Source organism: Thyridium curvatum, assembly GCF_004353045.1.
Source record: "Thyridium curvatum strain D216 chromosome Unknown NODE_2_length_892811_cov_85.036431, whole genome shotgun sequence".
NCBI classification, from domain to species: domain Eukaryota; kingdom Fungi; phylum Ascomycota; class Sordariomycetes; order Thyridiales; family Thyridiaceae; genus Thyridium; species Thyridium curvatum.
In genome coordinates, this window is record NW_022156757.1 from 267,743 (window position 1) to 286,614 (window position 18,872).

Consider the following 18,872-nt stretch of genomic DNA (forward strand, 5'->3'; position numbering starts at 1 on the left):
ATTTAAATTATTTCTATTAAATAAAATATCTAGCTTTTTTATTTTTAAAAGATAATAGATAACTTTATTTATCTTCCTTATTACTTTAAATAGAGGATTTATAAGAAAGTAGATAAGACTAATAATTACTTTAATAATATTTAGTCTTATAATAATATTAAGATAGATTAAAGATCTTATCTTTTATTAATAGATATAAATCTCTAATAAGATTATTTACTTATCTAGCTTTATAATCTTCTTAATTAATATAAGAATAGCTAGCTCTTTAATTATATTATTAAGCTTATATTTAATAATAAGATTAATAATCTTATCTTCTTATAAGATTTAAATCTAGCTTTAATTAATACTTTAAATAACTCTTATTTCTAAGAACTACTTAATATCTTTTAAATTTCTTATTTTAAATTAATAGATTAAGATCTTTTTAAAGACTTCTTCTTTAGCTTTATTCTTCTTATAATAAAGATAAATAATATTATTAATATAAAAGAATATTAAAATAAAGTTATTATAGAAGAGATATAACTCTTTAATTAATTAAATAAATTCTATTTTAATAAGAATTATTAAGAGAAGCTTCTACTAAAGTAATAGTAATATCTATAGGCTATATAGTACTTTAATTAAATAAGTAATCTTATTAGTCTATTTAAAATATAATAAAAGTTCTATAAATATCTTCTTATTAAGATAGATATTAATAAAGATATTAATTATATCTAATTACTTTATCTTAAGTTTAAATCTTATAGTAATAACTATAAGAATTTAAAAAGATCTTTCTATTAATATAGTAATATAGATATTCTAATTATTTAATAGTTATTAATCTTTTTAAATATAGATTCTAGCCTTAAATCTCTTAATATACTCTTTATTATTAAACTTATAAATAAATATCTACTTTAATAATATAACTATCTAGCTCTTAACTTTATAATAGTTTATTATCTTTAATATCTTATTATCTTAAATATTTTTAACCTTCTTTTATATAGCTTTAAGCTAGTATTAATTATAGAGATTATTAATAGCCTTCTTAATATTTCTTAACTTTAATAATAGATTATTTTAATATAATTAAAGTAATTATTAAGGCTCTTATTTAATAAAGACTACTTTAACTTAGAAGCTAATATAAATTATATTAATATTATAATAATCTCTTAGAATTATCCTATTAACTACTTATTATTATCTTTTAAAGAGCTTCTCTTACTCTCTTAATTATTATATATAGTCTATTAGCTTATAATTTTAAGTTAATTATCTAATTAATATAAAACTTAAGAAATCTTTCTAAAAATTTTCTAATATCTTTAAAATACTATTCTCTTTTTTTAATAAAGTTTCTAAAGTTATTAAACTAAAGATTATAAATTTAAAGCTTTTTATTAGTCTTATTATAACTAGTTCTTAAATTAGCTCTTTACTTTAATAAGAAGTTAAGTAGATAATAATTATCTTTTTAAGCCTCTCTTATATTAAACTAGCCTTTTTAATTACTTTAGCCTATTAAGACTAATTTCTCTTTCTAATAGCTTTAAATAGTTTATCTATTAAATTAAAGAGATTAATAATCTTATTATTAGTCTCTTTAAACTCTAGCTCTCTCTTTACTAATTTTAATAACTTATAGACCTCTATTAATAATATAAATATAGTTATTCTCTCTCTAGATTTATTATAATTCTTCTTTTTAAAGAAGAACTCTTATTTAAAGATTATATCTCTTAATAGAATAATCTTTCTCTTCTTAAGAATCTAGATCTATTAAATATTTATATCTTTATAGCTAATAAGATATTTAATCTTAATATAGAGTTAATATTTAGTTTTAATTAATATTATAATATTATAATATTTATCTTTAAGATAATATATCTTTAAATTATACTCTTTAATATAGTTAAGATCTAATTAGTTTAAATTATTTAGAATTTAGTATTTATTCTTTTAATATTATTATTTAATAATCTCTTTTAATAACTTCTAGTTATTAGCTTAATAAGAGGATTTATTATAAAGATAGATTACTACTTTATAAATCTTATTAATTAGATTAATTAGTAGATTAATATTAAATAATATTATATTAGCCTTTATTTATATTATTTTCTTAAATTACTTAGTATAGTTATTAGATTAATATATATATATTAATAATAGTTTCTATATAATCTCTTTATATTATTTCTACTTCTTAATAATATTAATATTAAGAGTTAGTTTATTATTATTATAATCTTATTAAACCTAAAGACTTTATTATTAGTTTATTAGGCTATAATAGTTATAAAGAGTTTTAAGAAGAATATACTTCTTCTTATTTAATAAAGAATATATAACTTTTAAGTCTAAGAATTTATCTTTAATAATTAGAACTATTATTAAACTATTAAGATAGTCTAATATTATAAAGAGATTTAAATAGATTTAATTAAATAGATATTCTATTAGTTAATTATTTAGCCTTCTTAAGACTTATTACTTTATCTTAGCTTTAATATATATTTAATAAGGCTGATTAAACTTACTAGTAATTATAACTTCTTTAATATTAATAGATAAGTAGCCTAGAGCTTTATTATTAAGATATCTTATTCTTTTATACTAGATATTATATCTTATCTTACTTTTTAAGCTAGGCTTTTATAATAAGACTATATTAATAGCTTTATCTAATTATTATTTATTAGCTTATTCTTAACTTTAATAAAAGTTAATTATAATATAGCTCTTAATTTATTTAGTTAAAAAGACTATTAGTTTTAATATAAAATTCTTAATAATATTATAGTTATTATTATTCTATTAATATTCTACCTCTCTTATTACTTTATAAAAGATTAGATTAATATAGAAGTCTTTAATAATAATAATATTCTTTAGCTTAAAGAGAGCTAGATTAATAAGAATATTAATCTCTATTATTACCTCTTCTATATTATAATATAATATTATAATATTATCTATATTAATAATATTAGTTATTAATTAATATATATCTCTAATAAGCTTTTTCTTTAAGTTAATAATATAATAAATAATATTAATATTATAAATAAAGTTATTCTTTAATAGATATATTATAATAATAAAGAAGTTTATTATAATATTTAAGAAGACTCTTTAAAAGATCTTCTTAATTAAAATTATTTAAATATAAATACTTCTAATTTATCTAGTCTTATTAAATCTTTAATTAACTAATAATAACTTTACTAATAACTTCTTAATTACTTTAATTAAGTTATAGTATTACTTTTATAGCTAATCTATCTTTATAATCTTCTATAATATCCTCTCTAACTTTCTCTATAAGAAGAGTAATATATAGACTAGCTTCTTCTTTAAATAAAGAATCTAATACTAATTCTTATTATACTTTATTCTATAAGAATAAGTAAATCTTTTATTATTTAAAGTCTTATCTTAAAGTATTAATTACTCTATTAATCTTTAAATAAGCTTTATTATTATATTAAATAATCTTTTAATTAATCTCTTAATTATTATTATTATTATAAGTTATTATTAAAGTTAGTAAGTAAATATATAATTATTTAAAATTAATTCTTCTTAATTAAGAGTATTTATATAAGTTTAAATAAAGATATTATTAACTTTATTAATATTATTAATAATAATAAGAAAGTTCTCTATAGATTAATTATCTTAAATATTATTAATATTAATATTCTTAATATATTATAAAGTTTATTTTTATTATTTAATCTATATTAATAGATTAATAGATCTAGATAGTTATCTAGCTTATTAATATTAAGCTTAAGCTTATATTCTTATTTTAAAGCTTAATAACTTAAGATATTTCTTTAATATTATTAATCTTATCTATAGTAATTTAACTCTTAATAATTATCTAATTACTTCTATCTTATTAAGAATCTATATAATTACTTATTATTATTCTTTTAATAATTTATTAAATAAAGTTATATATTACTTAATTATTTAATAGATAAGCTTATTTATCTTAATTAGCTTTTTATTCTTCTTTTTATATATTAAGTTTAAAGTCTTTTATTTATCTAACTTTATATTAAAGAAGTTCTTTCTTATCTTAAACTTTTAATATATTATTATTAATTCTTTCTCTTATAATATTATTAAAAGAATAAAAGAATATTTTAAATAATCTTTAAAAGACTTTAAATTTTAATCTTTATTTAAATTAATATACTCTTAAATCTTATTATTATTAATCTTAAGATAAATATATAAATACTATATATTTTAATCTATTTTATTAATAAGAATTATTATTTAATTATTATTTAAATTCTTTTTAATTATAATATTATAATTAAATAATTAAGAGAATTAATTAAATAATACTTTAATTTAAATAAAAGATTAATTAAATTATTATTATATTTTAAAAGATTCTAATTACTTCTTATTAAATTTAGCTATAGAAATCTATAACTCTATAATCTAAATCTTATAATAATTACTTTAAGTAAATAGATCTACTCTAATTTACTTAATTAAATATTAATCAGACTTATAACTATTAACTAAAAATTAGATTAATTAAATTCTATTTATTAAGATATCTAATTTTAAGAGAGAAAAGGAGAAGGCTGCTAGAGGGCCGCCAGCCCTTAGAGATGGCCCTAAAGGGCGATGTGATTGGGCAGAGACAGCTCCACATACTAAATTTACCCTGGGGTTGTCCTTAGTGGACCAGCCCCTTCTGACAGGAACAAATGCTGTCTGAGAGGGCCGTTGATCTCGGAAGCCACGTCGACCTGCAACCTGGTTTTGCTGGCTGCCAACAACTCGCATAGGAGAGGAGGGTGGATCAAGGTCCAATCTTTTGCCTTCGTCTAGCAAGCCCCCGAGCTGGACCCGTCGGAAAGGATGCGTCGTCGGGTACTACCTACTTGTACGTACAGTACTTAAGTTTGTGTGGATTCGTAAGGCCTCTCTGGGGCTGTTGGCGTTGGTGGGATGTCGCGGGGGCTTTCCTCTTTTCACCTAGGCCCGGTCCTGGTCTTTTGAGAATCACCAAATTGACTAACTAGTCAGTAGTGAGGCAGAGACGAGGAAATTCGTACGATTACGGCGTCATGAAAAGAACACAAGTCTCAACCTGAGCGAGGGTACTTGTCTCGTCATGCGCAGTCATCCTCCTGCTCCTCCTCCTTGCTCCGCGCTGGTCTCGTTTGCTGCAATGGCATTGGCCACTGGCCCGGCCTCTCAGCACGCGGCTCCTTGCCTGGTGAGGCGGTCACAGGTCGCAGGGGGGATGTGGACGGAGCAATGGAGTGCCGTACAGCGCACATGCTGCGCCCGAACCCTGTTCGTTTTTGCTTTCCAGTCACCCGGGACTGGTTTGCCTGTGGTCTGTGCCAAAAATAATGGGTGGGATGATGAGCATGATCTGCCGCCGATCTGCGGGATCCTTGAAGCGGGATTTCCTCGAGGTGTTTCCACTAGTCGAAGTCTCGACAGCATTGACACCCTGCAACTAGCCCTCAAGTGCTAACTCATCCGCCGTTGAAATCCCAAGTGTCGATTCGCTCCCGCTCCCCTCTCCTGGGGCGAGCAATCCCTAGTCTCCAGTAGCCTCCCCCCCGATCTCCGCTTGCTGTCAATGTCGAGCATGTCGTATGCGCTCCACGAGTGGGGGGAGAGAGAGGAGAGGGAGGCAGACAACAACAGTCCAGCTCGGCTTGGCTGGCGGCTAGCCCTCGAGCGTGTGCCGACTTGCTTTTTCGTAAAACCCCAGACACATCCCAGCCATGCCCTCTCTTTGGCCCTAGGAGGCAATAAGGATTGTTTTTGGCTTACCTGGCTTCAGCCATCTTTCCCGTCGTGCTTCTCGACCCTGGTTTCCGCTTCTATTGACCTCGACCACGCCCGGACTTCCTTGTAGATCTGGCACAGTTGTGAACTTGACCACCACTACTCGGAACCAACAAAGGTGTCACTGGCGTTTGCGGTAGCACTTCAGGGCGCAGAGTTGCAGTCGTCATCGACCGTGTTTGGGTGTTATTTGTCGTCGTGCAGTTGGACTCGGAGAGCGCCGACGCCCACATGCAGCAGTAGCGGCTTTGAAGCAGCAACGACGCCTGCTTTGTCGCTTCCCCCTTCGACACACAGAACCAGCAACCACGACAATTTGGGCAGGCACAGTCGAAGGCGGTCTTTTGTCCTCGATCAACATCGCCTTCTACTCCCACAAATTCCAGGTCGCTTAGAAAGATACGCGGTGGTCTGCGACAGACCATTCCCTCGGCCGGCCAAGCCATCCCAAAGTCGATCATGTCAACATGTTGAAGGACGAAACACTACCCTTGTGAGCAATGGTTTGGCAATGGGCCGTGTTGATGGATACAACATACGCTACCTAACCGCCGTCGCTGTTCAATTCCACCACGAACAACACGGACACGGACACGGACGACGACAACAAGAATCATGTCGGCAGGGCTGGGCATCTTGTTGACCCGGCCCTTGCTTGGGCTGCAAGCCGAGCTTCTCCGTCGCCAACTCCAAGATGACACCTCTCTAGAGTATACCTGGCGGCATCAGATCTTCATCCTTCGGTGTCTTTCCCTCTCCCTGGCAACAGTCAGTCTTCTTTCGGCCATTGTTGCTTTCTACTGGTTTCTCCGGATGCGACGCAGCTTCAGGCATGAGTAAGCCCTATCCACACCTTTTCCCTTCTCTGCTAGGTCTTGTACTGAATCTCAACAGTCTTATTATGCTTTTGATACAGAGTGACTTCCTGAAGGCGTTGTTCTTCCTCCTCTTCCCGATCGTCGACTTTGTCAGTGGACCGATCAAGTCCGATTCGACCTTCTGTCAAGCCAGCGGATTCTTCCTCACGATTGGTATCGAAGCATGTGATGTGGCTATCTTTCTCATCACATTACATGGCGCTCTCTACATCTTTCGACCGAAGAGGTCTGGAGGTGAAAGTGGTCTCTACCCCTATAGGCGCATCGCTTATGCCGTCTATATCGTCTTTCCGGTCCTCCTGGCCTGCCTGGCGTTCGTCAAAGGCACCCCCGCTTACGAGAATACGGGAGAGTATTGTTATCTCTCAGTCCGAGACCCGTGGTACCGCATGGCACTCAGCTGGGTACCACGGTATGTTGTCTTCATCTCCATTCTGGTGCTCAGCTGTGTGGTGTACTTTTATGTTACGACACTGCTTGGCCGCTATGGTAGACGTAGCTCTTTCAGGCCTTCGCAGAACAGGGTCCCGCCGCCGCCGACCCCGCCGTTGGCATATCATGGCCTGATCCCTTCGGGGCCCGAATCGCGACGGCCATCCGCCCAAACCGAACGCGGGGGTACGCGGGACCGGCCTACATCGGTCGGTTCGCTGTGGACGGCCCCGCTCATCCAGGGCCGCCGTCCCTCCAGGTTGCCCGACAGCAAGCAGGCCTCGTGGCGATCAGACCAACGCCAAATTCCGAATTGGGATGATTGGAACTTCAAGTCGAGCAGCAAGAGACTGAATCTGGAATGCGAAACACCGTCGACCGGTGTAAGCACGCCGGTCATACAGCCACTATCGGCACAGATCAAGCCACCCGCCCCGGTACACGGAGTGCCCTCTGCACGCCGCGACTCGGCGCTGAAGCATGTTACTCGGGCCGGCGACGACACGGAAAGCTCGCGTGAAACCACCCCGCAGACTGCTACCCCGAATGGTACCACCATGTTGCCCGCTCCGATCCTCGGTGAGACTATTACCAGTGCCTCTATCATGGATCTCATTGCTGTCCTGCGCCGGGGTCCCAGCGACTTCGATTCTTCTCACGACTCGTCCGAGGTGTATCTCTCTTCGGCGGGTGCCGACGCTAATGACGGTCTGGCACGCTCACGGCACCGCACTCGTCGGCAACTTAAACTACTATTCGTCTATCCTGTCGTCTACATCCTGACATGGATCTTTCCTTTTGTTTCACACATCTTGCAGTACGACGACGCGTTTACTCCCGACGGCTCGGACGGACCGTTTTGGCTTCTAGCTCTCAGCCTGGCCTCTCTATGCACCCAGGGAACGGTTGACTGCGTCTTGTTCATGGTCCGGGAGAAGCCTTGGCGCCACGTCAAAGGCGGCTTCTGGGAGAGCCTACGCAAGCGAATGACCTTCACTCTGAAAGGGAGGATTGCCGGAAGCGGCAGAACTGCAGAGGAGATGGTCAATGACGGCCGGACCGCACGAGCCCGGCGGAACCATGAGATGGCGCAGGAGGATCTTAAGAGGACAGAGAGGGCGCAGATGACGAGAGACTCACTGAGCTCCCGGCAAGCGCCCAGAAAAGGCGGTGCTCATTGGTGGGATGCAGAGGCGGGCGTATCGGGTGGTGAGGATGACTGATGAATCGGCGCGCGTTTGACATTTTGCATTGCCTCCGGGCCGGACTGCTTGGGATTCTCATGCCTGCATACACGGGAGGCTTTTTGTCTTTGTTTTTTTTTGGCGTTGGATAGACACACTTTATACCCATGGGAACGGAATCTGGGCTGGGAGGCGAGAGGCATATAGCGATCATTCTTGTCCCAGAGGGCTGGCTCGAGGGACAATAGGAGTTAGACGGCTGGTTTCTTGGATAACCAGACCTTGATTAGAGCACTTCGATACTGTCCGTCAATAGACACTTTGCAAAGCTAAGGGCATTCTCATTCATTGAAGTATTATCTCTTAGAAGTGATGGCAGTGGGCATGTCTCTGTGCCATGAGATGCGAGAGCTTTAAAACGTGTTGGGATTAACTTCATTCGCGCATAAATTTGAGAAAGGCTCTTGCTATCGTGAGGCCGTCGTGCTCGTTAGCAACCCGATCTATGCCCGACTTGTACAGCTCGTCGCTGATGATCTTGGAGTCATGCCTCGACTCGAGAATCTCCCGGACAATGCCCTCTGTGAACTCGGGGTGGCCCTGCACCGTGATGACCTTGCCCGGGACGAGCATGCCCTGGACGGGGCATATGTCTGTATCTGCCAGCGGCACCGCGCCGGCCGGATATGAGAAGACGGCGTCTCGGTGCATCTGGTGTATCCTCTGTTTGCGGGAGGTTAGTTAGTTCTTTGATTCAGTTCTTGTTGTGTTTGCTGTTCTGTCAAGGGACTCACCATCTTGTCCAGGCCAAACAGCTTCCTGCCCTCGGCCGACAGCCGCACCTCGGTCACGGCCAGCTCCCACCCGCCCGGGTTGCGGTCGACCCGCGCGCCCAGGGCGCGGGCGACGATCTGGTGCCCGAAGCAGACGCCCACGACGCGCACGCGGGACGGCCCCTCGGCGGCGAGGGCCGCGCGGGTCCAGTCGACGAGCCTCAGGATCCAGGGGTCGTCGGCGAAGGAGTCGTGCCGGCTGCCCGTGATGAGCACGGCGTCGACGTCCTCGGGCCGCGGGTAGGACGCGCCGGCGCCGTCCGCGACGACGTCGTGCTTGGTGACGGTCAGGAAGTCGGAGAGGGGCGCGGGCGCGACGGCGCGGGCGAACATGTCGGTGAAGACGCCGGCGTAGTCGGTGTACCGGGCGCACGTGCCGGGCAGCGGGACGTCGGTCATGAGGATGGCCAGGCGGATGGGGCCTGGGGTGCCTTGGGAGCCCATGCCTGCCTGGTCGATGAGAGGGTGTCGTCGGCTGGGGATGTTGGCGTGATGGAGATCGTGGATGATGATGATGGATCACGTTTTGCGTCTCGGGCTTCTGCTACGACTATTACGAGGAGGACAGGGACGGGGACGGGGGCACGAGGGAGGACACGGATGCAGATATAACTTGTCTAGCAACAGCAGAACTATCAATGTGAGCCAAGTCCGCGGCACGCCTTGCTCGACCGACGACCGCGGCACGCCCTTCCCCCACAATTGGCATTAGTCGGTATCGTGGCCACGGACGGGGTGGAGGGGCCGATGAACCACGGCCGTTGTCGGAGGCTAGGCAAGACAGTCCGACCGAGTCCGACTGTGCTGTCGAGCTTTTGATCCAAACGGTTTGAACGCACATCATCATCAGATGGATTGCGTCGGCAGATAACAGGGCGGGCAATCAGAACTCTGGGTTCCCGGGCTGAGATTGCCTTTTTGGGGTAAAACAAAAAGAAGAGTGAGTGGTGGGGTCCGGATTTGCTATCGACATTACCTATCGTTCGTTCGTCGATGTGCGGTACCCGCCAATCGTGGTGGTTGCAACTGAGTTGCACCCCCCGATGGACTCATGCCCGCCGCTGCACATGAATCAATCTGTATCCCGGCACAGCAGACATTTTGCACGTTCTGTAGGCAAGAAAGCACTCGCAAGCTTCATATATGACTGACGGAAGTCGACATACGGCCATGCCGCCGCCAAGACCGTCCCTCAGCGCGTTTCTGAGCACCGCGCGCAAGGCGTTGCTCACCCCGGCGGCCCAGCGGCCTACGCCACTGACTTTTGTCGTCGGCAACGAGTCCGCAGGTAGGCCCGCACTCCCCCGTCTCGCCTCTTCCGCGTGAAGGGGTCTTCCAACCCCCACACCCCTTCCCTGCTGACACCCCGGGACTGCCGCCCCCCCAGACCTCGACAGCCTCTGCTCCGCCGTGCTCCTCGCCTACTTCCGCACCCACGCCCCTCCGCACCGCACGCTGCACATCCCGCTGTCCAACCTGCCGCGCGCCGACCTCGCCCTGCGGCCGGAGCTCGAGGCCGTGCTGGCGCCCGCGGGCCTGCAGCCGAGCGACCTGCTCACGCTGACGGAGCTGCCGGGCCCCGAGGACCTGCGCGCCGCGGACACGCGCTGGGTGCTCGTCGACCACAACGCGCTGACGGGCGGCCTCGCCGCGCGGTTCCGGGACCGCGTCGTCGGCTGCGTGGACCACCACGACGAGGAGGGCCAGGTGCCCGAGGACTGCGGCGACGAGCCGCGCGTCGTGCGCAGGGCCGGCTCGTGCATGAGCCTCGTCGTCGAGCACGTGCGGCACACGTGGCGGCGGATGGCCGACGACGCGGCCGGTAGTGGTAGCGGTGACTGCAAGCCCGGGGAGGAGGAGGAGGAGGAGCTGGACGCGCAGCTCGCGCGCGTGGCGCTGGGGCCCATCCTCATCGACACCGTCTGCCTGCGCGACGGGGGCAAGACGACCGGCACGGACGTGCGGTCCGCCGAGTTCGCCGAGGGGTTCCTCCTCCCCGCCGCGGGGACGGCGGCCGGGTACGACCGCGGGCTGTACTTTGACGAGATCGTGCGGCTCAAGGAGGACATCTCCGGGCTGGGGTACCGCGACGTGCTGCGCAAGGACTACAAGCGGTGGGACGAGGGTGAGCTGCGGCTGGGCATGTCGAGCGTCCTCAGGGGGTTCGCATACCTCGCCGAGCAGACGGGCACGAAGCAGGAGTTCCTGGACGCCATGCGCAGCTGGGCCCGGGAGCAAGGGCTGGACATCCTGGCGCTCATGACGGTTGAGCACCCTGGGGGCCAGCTGAAGCGGGAGCTCTTGGTCTGGGCGCTCAGCGAGAAGGCCAAGGGCGCGGCGGAGGTGTTTGCGCAACAGAACCGCGAGCAGCTCCAGCTCGACCAGTGGCAGGGCGGCAAGTTGGACGATACCGACGGCCAGGATGGATGGCGGAAGTGCTGGGTCCAGGGCCGGGCGGATCACAGCAGGAAGCAGGTCGGGCCGATGTTGAGGAGGGCTATGAAGGACTCGTCCAAGTTATGATGCGTGTTATGATTAAGTGAAGTAGGAGGAGATGATGGAGCGGAGTGACATAGCATCAATTACATAAGAGCTGAGAATGCCCGAGGAAGAATGACTAGCAATGTCAAGCTCTCATCACCTTTGCATTGCATGGTGATACAGAATGAAGCCTGGGACTGTGTATGCTTCAGCACGACAACATCCAGTTTCATGATTGCTAATTCAAATTGTATGATAGTGCGGCTATGAGCTGCATAACGAGGCTCCGAATAAGGGGCCTTGTCTAATCCACGCCGTGAGCTTTGTCAAGACATGGATCCAGAACCCCAATAAGCCCAATCCTAGGTACGCGATGGCTCGTACGGCTGCCGAATGGAGAACTAATTAGGGAGTCTCTTGACGAACACTCAAGTTCCCATCATCCTTTCCTCTAGCCCCAAGGTGCACGACTTACACGAGACTGCGATTGGTGGCCTCGGTCTCGGTGGACAGGACATCACAAGCCTCCTCCCCCGAGCCGGACTCGCAGATCTACCTAAGCACTACGCAGAATACAGCTAGCTAGCTCACGAAGGATTCCACCATGAAGAAGCATCGTTCACCAATCCGTGATTTGCGACCACGACATGACACTCAAGTTCCACAAGGTGGGAGTGGCTTGATGCTAATTTCTTACTATTACGCAACAAACACAGACAGATATTGGGATACTGGGACAAGGCTGTGCCAAGCAAGTCCGAGCTTGCAGCCAAAGTGTACCAACATGTATAAGAAAGGGGTCTACAAGCCACCTGGAATGGCCGTCTGTGTCCCGGGTCCTGTCCACCAAAGATCTCAAACCAGCCATGCGTGTCTCCCGAATCGCTTTCTCCCTCTTCGCCGCAACGGCGTCCGCCCTGCCCGCAACCGCCAGGCAGGACACCGCCACCACCTCTCCGCCGCCCTTCGCAGTCCACCTCGTCTCCGGGCCCCTAACCCCAGCGGCCCCGACGACCTTCGAGCTCGCCTCGGCCCACACGGCCCTCAACAAGCTCAAGGACCGGCTCGGCGCCCGCGCCATCCGCGCCCTGCTCAGGCCGGACATCGACGCCGCCGACCGCGCCTGGCACGCCATCCTCGCCCGCGCCTCCTCCTCCTCGGGGGGAGGAAACAACAACAACAACGAGACCGGCGCGCCCGCCGCCCCGATCCTGTCCGAGGCCCGCGTGCGGGCCTACAACACGGCCTACGACGCGGGCGCCTTCGTCGCCTGGTTCGCCGCCGACACGGGCGACCCGCACAAGATGAGCGGCGCGCACCCGGAGCACTACGTCGAGAGCATGGCCGGCCAGGCCGTGGACATCGTCGAGGCGTGGGGCCCGCTCGTGACGCGGTACCGGATCCCGGCGTACGTCGGGGGCGGGCCCAAGAGGGCCTTCATGCGGGCGCTGCCGGGCTTCCCGCACCAGGCGACGGGGCAGGCGGTGCTGCAGGACGGGAGCCTCGCCGTCGTGGGCGACATCCACAACTCGTTCCGCGACCTGCGCCCGGGGGAGGAGGTCGAGGCCGGGACGAGGGGCGTCGAGGCCGTGCTGGCCGTCTGGCTGCCGGCTGGGACGCCGGCGGACGTCGTGGAGGGGCTGAGGGAGCACCAGGCTGTCGAGTTTTCCAACTGGTTCGCCTTTGCGCAGAGGGATGTCATTGAGGGCAGGTTTGCTGCGTGAACCTACCTGGAAGTAATCCGCGAAGGGGGACTGGCAGGTTGGTAAATAAAAGTCTATGGAATCTCATCTCATAGACGCAGTTGCAAAGTGAGATCGCGCCTTGCGCGCGTGTGTGTAACTAATGAACTTCTTGCGATCCGCACATAACAAGATTCCTACTCGTACAGCACCACCCCTAATGACTCCATATACCATAAAACACCATGGAAAACGAGTGTATCCCAACCAGAGCCAGATCCCAGCCCCTATTCGTATGTTCAAACCCTGCCTCCGCTATTACTCCCGTCTCCGCCGCGTCTACTGCCAGCCGCAGTGAGGACAGTAATGAATTTGTCGCTTGACTGGATTCCAGCGCCCTGATATATCATAGCGCACGGCCTCCGGGCAGTCACAGCCGTTCTACTCCTGGGTCTGCACCTTATGATCGCCAGAGACGACCTGGGCGTAGCTCGGCGGCGGCGCGCCGTTGCTGCCGCCCTCGCCGGCATTCTGGGTCTGCGACGAGGGGCCGCCGCTGGCGTTGTCGGTCGTGCCGTAGGTCATGTGGCCCTGGGGCTTGGGCGGCTGGTGCTGGTGGTGGTGGCGACCGTCCGGCTGGACGATGACGTAGGTGACGCGGCCGCCGCCGGCCTCGCTGTCCTGCGAGACGGTCTGGTACTCGTAGCTCGGCTCGGGATACTTGGCGATGATATACCACGAATGGAGGAGGCCGGGGATCTGCATCGCAAGGCTCGAGATTAGCATGGAAGGGTGCGACGGCCACAGGAGGGGGGGTTTGCGACTTACAAAGCCTAGCACGCAGAGGAGGATGTTGATGAGGGAATCGGCGGAGCAGATGCCGGTCTTGACCCAGACTGCGATGAGATAGACAATGTTAGCTATCGTTGATGCTCCAGAGCTTCAGGATGATGCAACTCCAGGCAGACTCGAATCGCAAAGCGGGGCGGCGCATCGAGTGACTTACCGGGTAGAGGAGGGAAGAGGATGGCCAGCAGGCCGAGGAAAATATCTGCGGAGCACATTGTGTATGTTGAGGATACACTGTATCGAGATCTTGGGTGGGAAATAAAAGCAGAGTGCGAAAATAGAGGATGTTAAGGAGAGAAGGTCAGGATAGATGGATCAATGTCTCGAGATGCCTAAGAATGTGGGAGAGACGATGCGGTGATGCAAGAGGTCACGCCGGCACCTCGAATTAGCAGGTGGTGGAGCGGGCAGTGCGTGCAGGGGTCGTCCCCCCATACAAGAAGCCCGTGCTTGCGTAATGGCCGTCGCAGCTGGTGCCATTTGTGCATAATTTTGACATGCATAACTCGCACCTGTCAGGCCTGTCTGTGGGGTGTGGAACTGTCATTTCAGTTCAGCTGGTGCTCTCTCGCTATTTGGAGCTTCTTGCAAACGACCACTTAATAGCCAATTTTGATGGGGAAATACCTCGGATTTTAGTTTTGGGCAGTAGAGTTATCCAGAGTGATCATGCAATACCGACCTAGGTAGGTAGATTGGATCTAACTACAATCCGAGTCTGTAGACAGCTGTATAATTCTTCTCTGGCTTATGCTATGAGTTCCCATGTATTGTACAAGAGGTGGCGCCTCTGATAACGATAAGCGGTGGACCCACCACGGATCTTGTCCCAGGCTTCGAAGGGCAACCAAACTTCGGGCTGGCGGTTTCTTGCAGACATCAATCACCACCCCAGGAACTTTGCGCCCTCGCCATCAAGGCAGGTCAACCTGCCGAATACGCCGCCATGGATGACCTCGAGAACCTCGAGCTGCTCTCCCTGGTGTCCAAGGTCACCTCGGAACTGCAAAACCATCTGGGCATCTCCGAAAAGACCCTCGCCGAATTCGTGATCGCGCAACGGCTAGAATGTGGCGGCTTGGCCGAGTTCAAGAAGAAGCTGGCCGGGGTGGGCGCTGACTTCCCACCCAGCTTGGTGGAGAGTGTCGATCGGCTGGTCCTTGCGATGCATCCCAAGTTCCGGGGCCAGGCCCAACAGAATGGCAATAGCGACCAACGCGCTGGGAGGTCGGTCGAGGAGAAAACCCAGGTCTTCCGTGGCCTGGCAGTACCCGACAAGGAGGTCGAATACGAGGACGGCATGATGGATGGCAAGGAAACGGACGCGATCGACGATACTCTGGCCATGCTGGAGAACCTCGAGGGCAAGGCCAGGACCGAGAAAGCATCGCGCAAGCGCAGCCGCAGCCCGCTCGACGACCAGGACGAATTCGGTCGCCGACGCAAGGACCGGTACAGGTCAAGATCCCGATCCCTCTCGAGGGGAAGGCGCAATGATCGATATGGCGACGATGATTACGAGTCATCTCGCAACCCGCGTAAGGAGCGGCGACGGCGCAAGGACAGGGACGACGACAACTATGACGACAGGTTCTCGAGGCGGCCGGACCCCGAGTTGGATGACGAACCAAAGCTTTACAAGGTCTACGAGGGTCATGTCACTGGAATCAAGGACTTTGGCGCCTTTGTCAATCTCCATGGAGTCAAAGGCAAAGTCGACGGTCTGGTGCACGTGTCTGCGCTCGTTGACGGCCAGCGCGTCAATCATCCCTCGGATCTGCTCTCCAGAGGCCAGGAAGTCAAGGTCAAGGTCACCAAAATTGAAGGGAACAGGATAGGTCTATCCATGAAGGAGGTGGACCAAGAGACCGGTATGGATCTTGCGCCCCAGGCCAGGATACAGTCTGGCGCAAATATGGAGGCTCTAGGCGGTGGCCGAAATGGCCATGGTAACCTGGTCGAGGACAAGCCCGTCGCCTTTACCAACACCTTACCCCCCAAACGGCACCAGAAGAAAAGGATGACATCTCCGGAACGGTGGGAGATTCGGCAGCTGATCGCCTCTGGAGTCGCCAAGGCCTCCGACTATCCCGACCTCGAAGACGAGTACAACTCGACCTTGACGGGCGAGGGACAGATGGAGCTTGAGGAGGATGTCGATATCGAGATCAGAGAGGAGGAACCGCCTTTCCTGGCAGGTCAGACCAAGCAGTCCCTCGAACTATCCCCCATCAGGGTAGTCAAGGCCCCCGACGGATCGTTGAACAGGGCCGCCATGTCTGGCACTTCGCTAGCGAAAGAGAGGAGGGAAATAAGGCAACAAGAGGCTGAGGCCGAGGCGAAGGAGAGGGAGGACCAGAACAAGGTGAACCTGTCGGCGCAGTGGAATGATCCCATGGCGGACCCCGAAAAACGCAAGTTCGCAAGCGAGTTCAGGAACGCCCAGGCACACGCCAAGACTGACGCCGTACCCGAGTGGAAGAAAGTCATCCAGTCCAAGGATCAGTCCTTCGGAAAACGCACCAACATGACCATCAAGCAGCAGCGGGAGTCGCTCCCAGTGTATGCCTTCAGAAGCCAGCTCATCAGCGCTGTCAAGGATAATCAGATTCTGATCGTGGTCGGTGAGACGGGCTCCGGCAAAACCACACAGCTCACCCAATATCTGGCCGAGGCCGGCTTTGCCAACGACGGCATCATCGGCTGCACCCAGCCCCGTCGTGTGGCAGCCATGTCGGTGGCCAAGCGTGTCGCGGAAGAGGTCGGCTGCCAACTGGGCCAAGAAGTCGGATACACGATTCGTTTCGAGGACTGTACTAGCCCGGCTACCAAAATCAAGTACATGACGGATGGTATGCTTCAGCGTGAGATTCTCATGGACGCAGACATGCGGCGGTACTCTGTCATTATGCTCGACGAGGCCCACGAACGCACCATCGCCACCGATGTTCTCTTCGCCCTTCTTAAAAAGGCCCTGAAACGTCGCCCTGACCTCAAGGTCATTGTCACCTCAGCAACACTGGATGCTGACAAGTTTTCGGCATACTTCAACGAATGTCCTATCTTTACCATTCCCGGCCGAACTTTCCCGGTTGAGATTCTTTACTCTCGAGAGCCCGAGTCCGATTACCTGGATGCTGCTCTTGTTACCGTCATGCAGATCCATCTTACGGAACCCATGGGCGACATTCTGCTCTTCCTCACAGGCCAGGAAGAGATTGACACAGCCTGCGAAATCCTGTTTGAGCGGATGAAAGCCTTGGGTCCCAACGTTCCCGAGCTGCTCATTCTCCCCGTCTACTCTGCGCTACCCAACGAGATGCAGAGCAGGATCTTCGAGCCCGCACCTCCCGGCAGTCGCAAGGTCGTCATTGCCACCAACATTGCCGAGACCTCCATTACCATTGATCACATTTACTACGTCGTCGACCCGGGGTTCGTGAAGCAAAACGCCTACGACCCGAAGCTGGGCATGGACTCTCTGGTTGTTACGCCCATCTCGCAAGCTCAAGCAAACCAAAGAGCTGGTCGAGCAGGGCGTACCGGTCCTGGCAAGTGCTTCAGGCTTTACACCGAGGCAGCTTATCAGTCCGAGATGCTGCCAACCACCATCCCCGAAATCCAACGCCAGAACTTGTCCAACACCATTCTCATGCTGAAGGCGATGGGCATCAACGACCTTCTGCACTTCGACTTCATGGACCCACCTCCCATCAACACCATGCTTACAGCATTGGAAGAGCTCTATGCCCTGTCCGCTCTGGATGACGAGGGCCTCCTTACGCGCCTGGGCCGCAAGATGGCCGACTTCCCCATGGAGCCCTCTCTCGCAAAGGTGCTCATCGCCGCCGTCGACATTGGTTGTTCAGACGAGATGCTGAGCATCGTCGCCATGCTCAACCTGCCCAACGTCTTCTACCGCCCGAAGGAGAAGCAGTCGCAGGCGGACCAGAAGAAGGCCAAGTTCCACGACCCCTCGGGCGACCACCTGACGATGCTCAACGTGTACAACTCGTGGAAGCAGTCGCGCTACTCGAAGCCGTGGTGCGCCGAGAACTTTATCCAGTTCCGCTCCATGACCCGGGCCAAGGACGTGCGGCAGCAGCTCGAGAAGATCATGCAGCGGTACAAGCACCCCGTCGTGTCGTGCGGCAGCAACACCAACAAGGTGCGGCAGGCGCTCTGCTCGGGCTTCTTCCGCAACTCGGCGCGCAAGGACCCGCAGGAGGGGTACAAGACGCTCATCGAGGGCACGCCCGTCTACCTGCACCCGAGCTCGGCGCTGTTCGGCAAGCAGGCCGAGTGGGTCATCTACCACACGCTCGTGCTGACGACCAAGGAGTACATGCACTGCACGACCAACATCGAGCCCAAGTGGCTCGTCGAGGCGGCGCCGACCTTCTTCAAGGTGGCCGCCTCGGACAAGCTGAGCAAGCGCAAGAAGGCCGAGCGGATACAGCCGCTGTACAACAAGTTCCAGGGCCCGGACGACTGGAGGCTCAGCGCCCAGAGGAGGGCGGGCAGGTCCGGGGGCGGCGGTGGTACATGGGGTTGATGATGGTTTCACCAGGGCAGAGCTTGGGCTTTTTTTTTTTTTTTTTTTGCTGTCAGTTATTTGGTACGATACAGACCTGGGTGGTGGATATAGATAGAGCCGAGCAATTTGATGATAATTTGAGTGTCATGATT

General features: G+C 48.1%; 6 protein-coding genes across 6 annotated transcripts; 4 read left to right on the forward strand and 2 right to left on the reverse strand.

Annotated features, from left to right (window-relative positions):
- Nucleotides 1-6,745: 6,745 nt before the first annotated feature.
- E0L32_000491 (uncharacterized protein) lies at nucleotides 6,746-8,377 on the forward strand (the record flags this gene model as incomplete). The annotated part of the gene is made up of 1 exon (XM_031139380.1): nucleotides 6,746-8,377. The coding sequence occupies one exon, from the start codon at nucleotides 6,746-6,748 to the stop codon at nucleotides 8,375-8,377; it is 1,632 nt and encodes a 543-aa protein (XP_030995808.1).
- A 396-nt stretch (nucleotides 8,378-8,773) lies between these two features.
- Nucleotides 8,774-9,615, reverse strand: E0L32_000492 (uncharacterized protein; the record flags this gene model as incomplete). The annotated part of the gene is made up of 2 exons (XM_031139391.1): nucleotides 8,774-9,061; nucleotides 9,133-9,615. The coding sequence occupies 2 exons, from the start codon at nucleotides 9,613-9,615 to the stop codon at nucleotides 8,774-8,776; spliced, it is 771 nt and encodes a 256-aa protein (XP_030995809.1).
- A 726-nt stretch (nucleotides 9,616-10,341) lies between these two features.
- Nucleotides 10,342-11,694, forward strand: E0L32_000493 (uncharacterized protein; the record flags this gene model as incomplete). Its single annotated transcript, XM_031139402.1, has 2 exons — nucleotides 10,342-10,459; nucleotides 10,559-11,694. The coding sequence occupies 2 exons, from the start codon at nucleotides 10,342-10,344 to the stop codon at nucleotides 11,692-11,694; spliced, it is 1,254 nt and encodes a 417-aa protein (XP_030995810.1).
- An 824-nt stretch (nucleotides 11,695-12,518) lies between these two features.
- E0L32_000494 (uncharacterized protein) lies at nucleotides 12,519-13,376 on the forward strand (the record flags this gene model as incomplete). The annotated part of the gene is made up of 1 exon (XM_031139413.1): nucleotides 12,519-13,376. The coding sequence occupies one exon, from the start codon at nucleotides 12,519-12,521 to the stop codon at nucleotides 13,374-13,376; it is 858 nt and encodes a 285-aa protein (XP_030995811.1).
- Nucleotides 13,377-13,775: 399 nt separating this feature from the next.
- Nucleotides 13,776-14,398, reverse strand: E0L32_000495 (uncharacterized protein; the record flags this gene model as incomplete). Its single annotated transcript, XM_031139424.1, has 2 exons — nucleotides 13,776-14,230; nucleotides 14,341-14,398. 2 exons carry the CDS (start codon nucleotides 14,396-14,398, stop codon nucleotides 13,776-13,778), a joined length of 513 nt encoding a protein of 170 aa, XP_030995812.1.
- A 731-nt stretch (nucleotides 14,399-15,129) lies between these two features.
- On the forward strand, nucleotides 15,130-18,738 carry E0L32_000496 (uncharacterized protein; the record flags this gene model as incomplete). Its single annotated transcript, XM_031139435.1, has 1 exon — nucleotides 15,130-18,738. One exon carries the CDS (start codon nucleotides 15,130-15,132, stop codon nucleotides 18,736-18,738), a length of 3,609 nt encoding a protein of 1,202 aa, XP_030995813.1.
- Nucleotides 18,739-18,872: the final 134 nt, after the last annotated feature.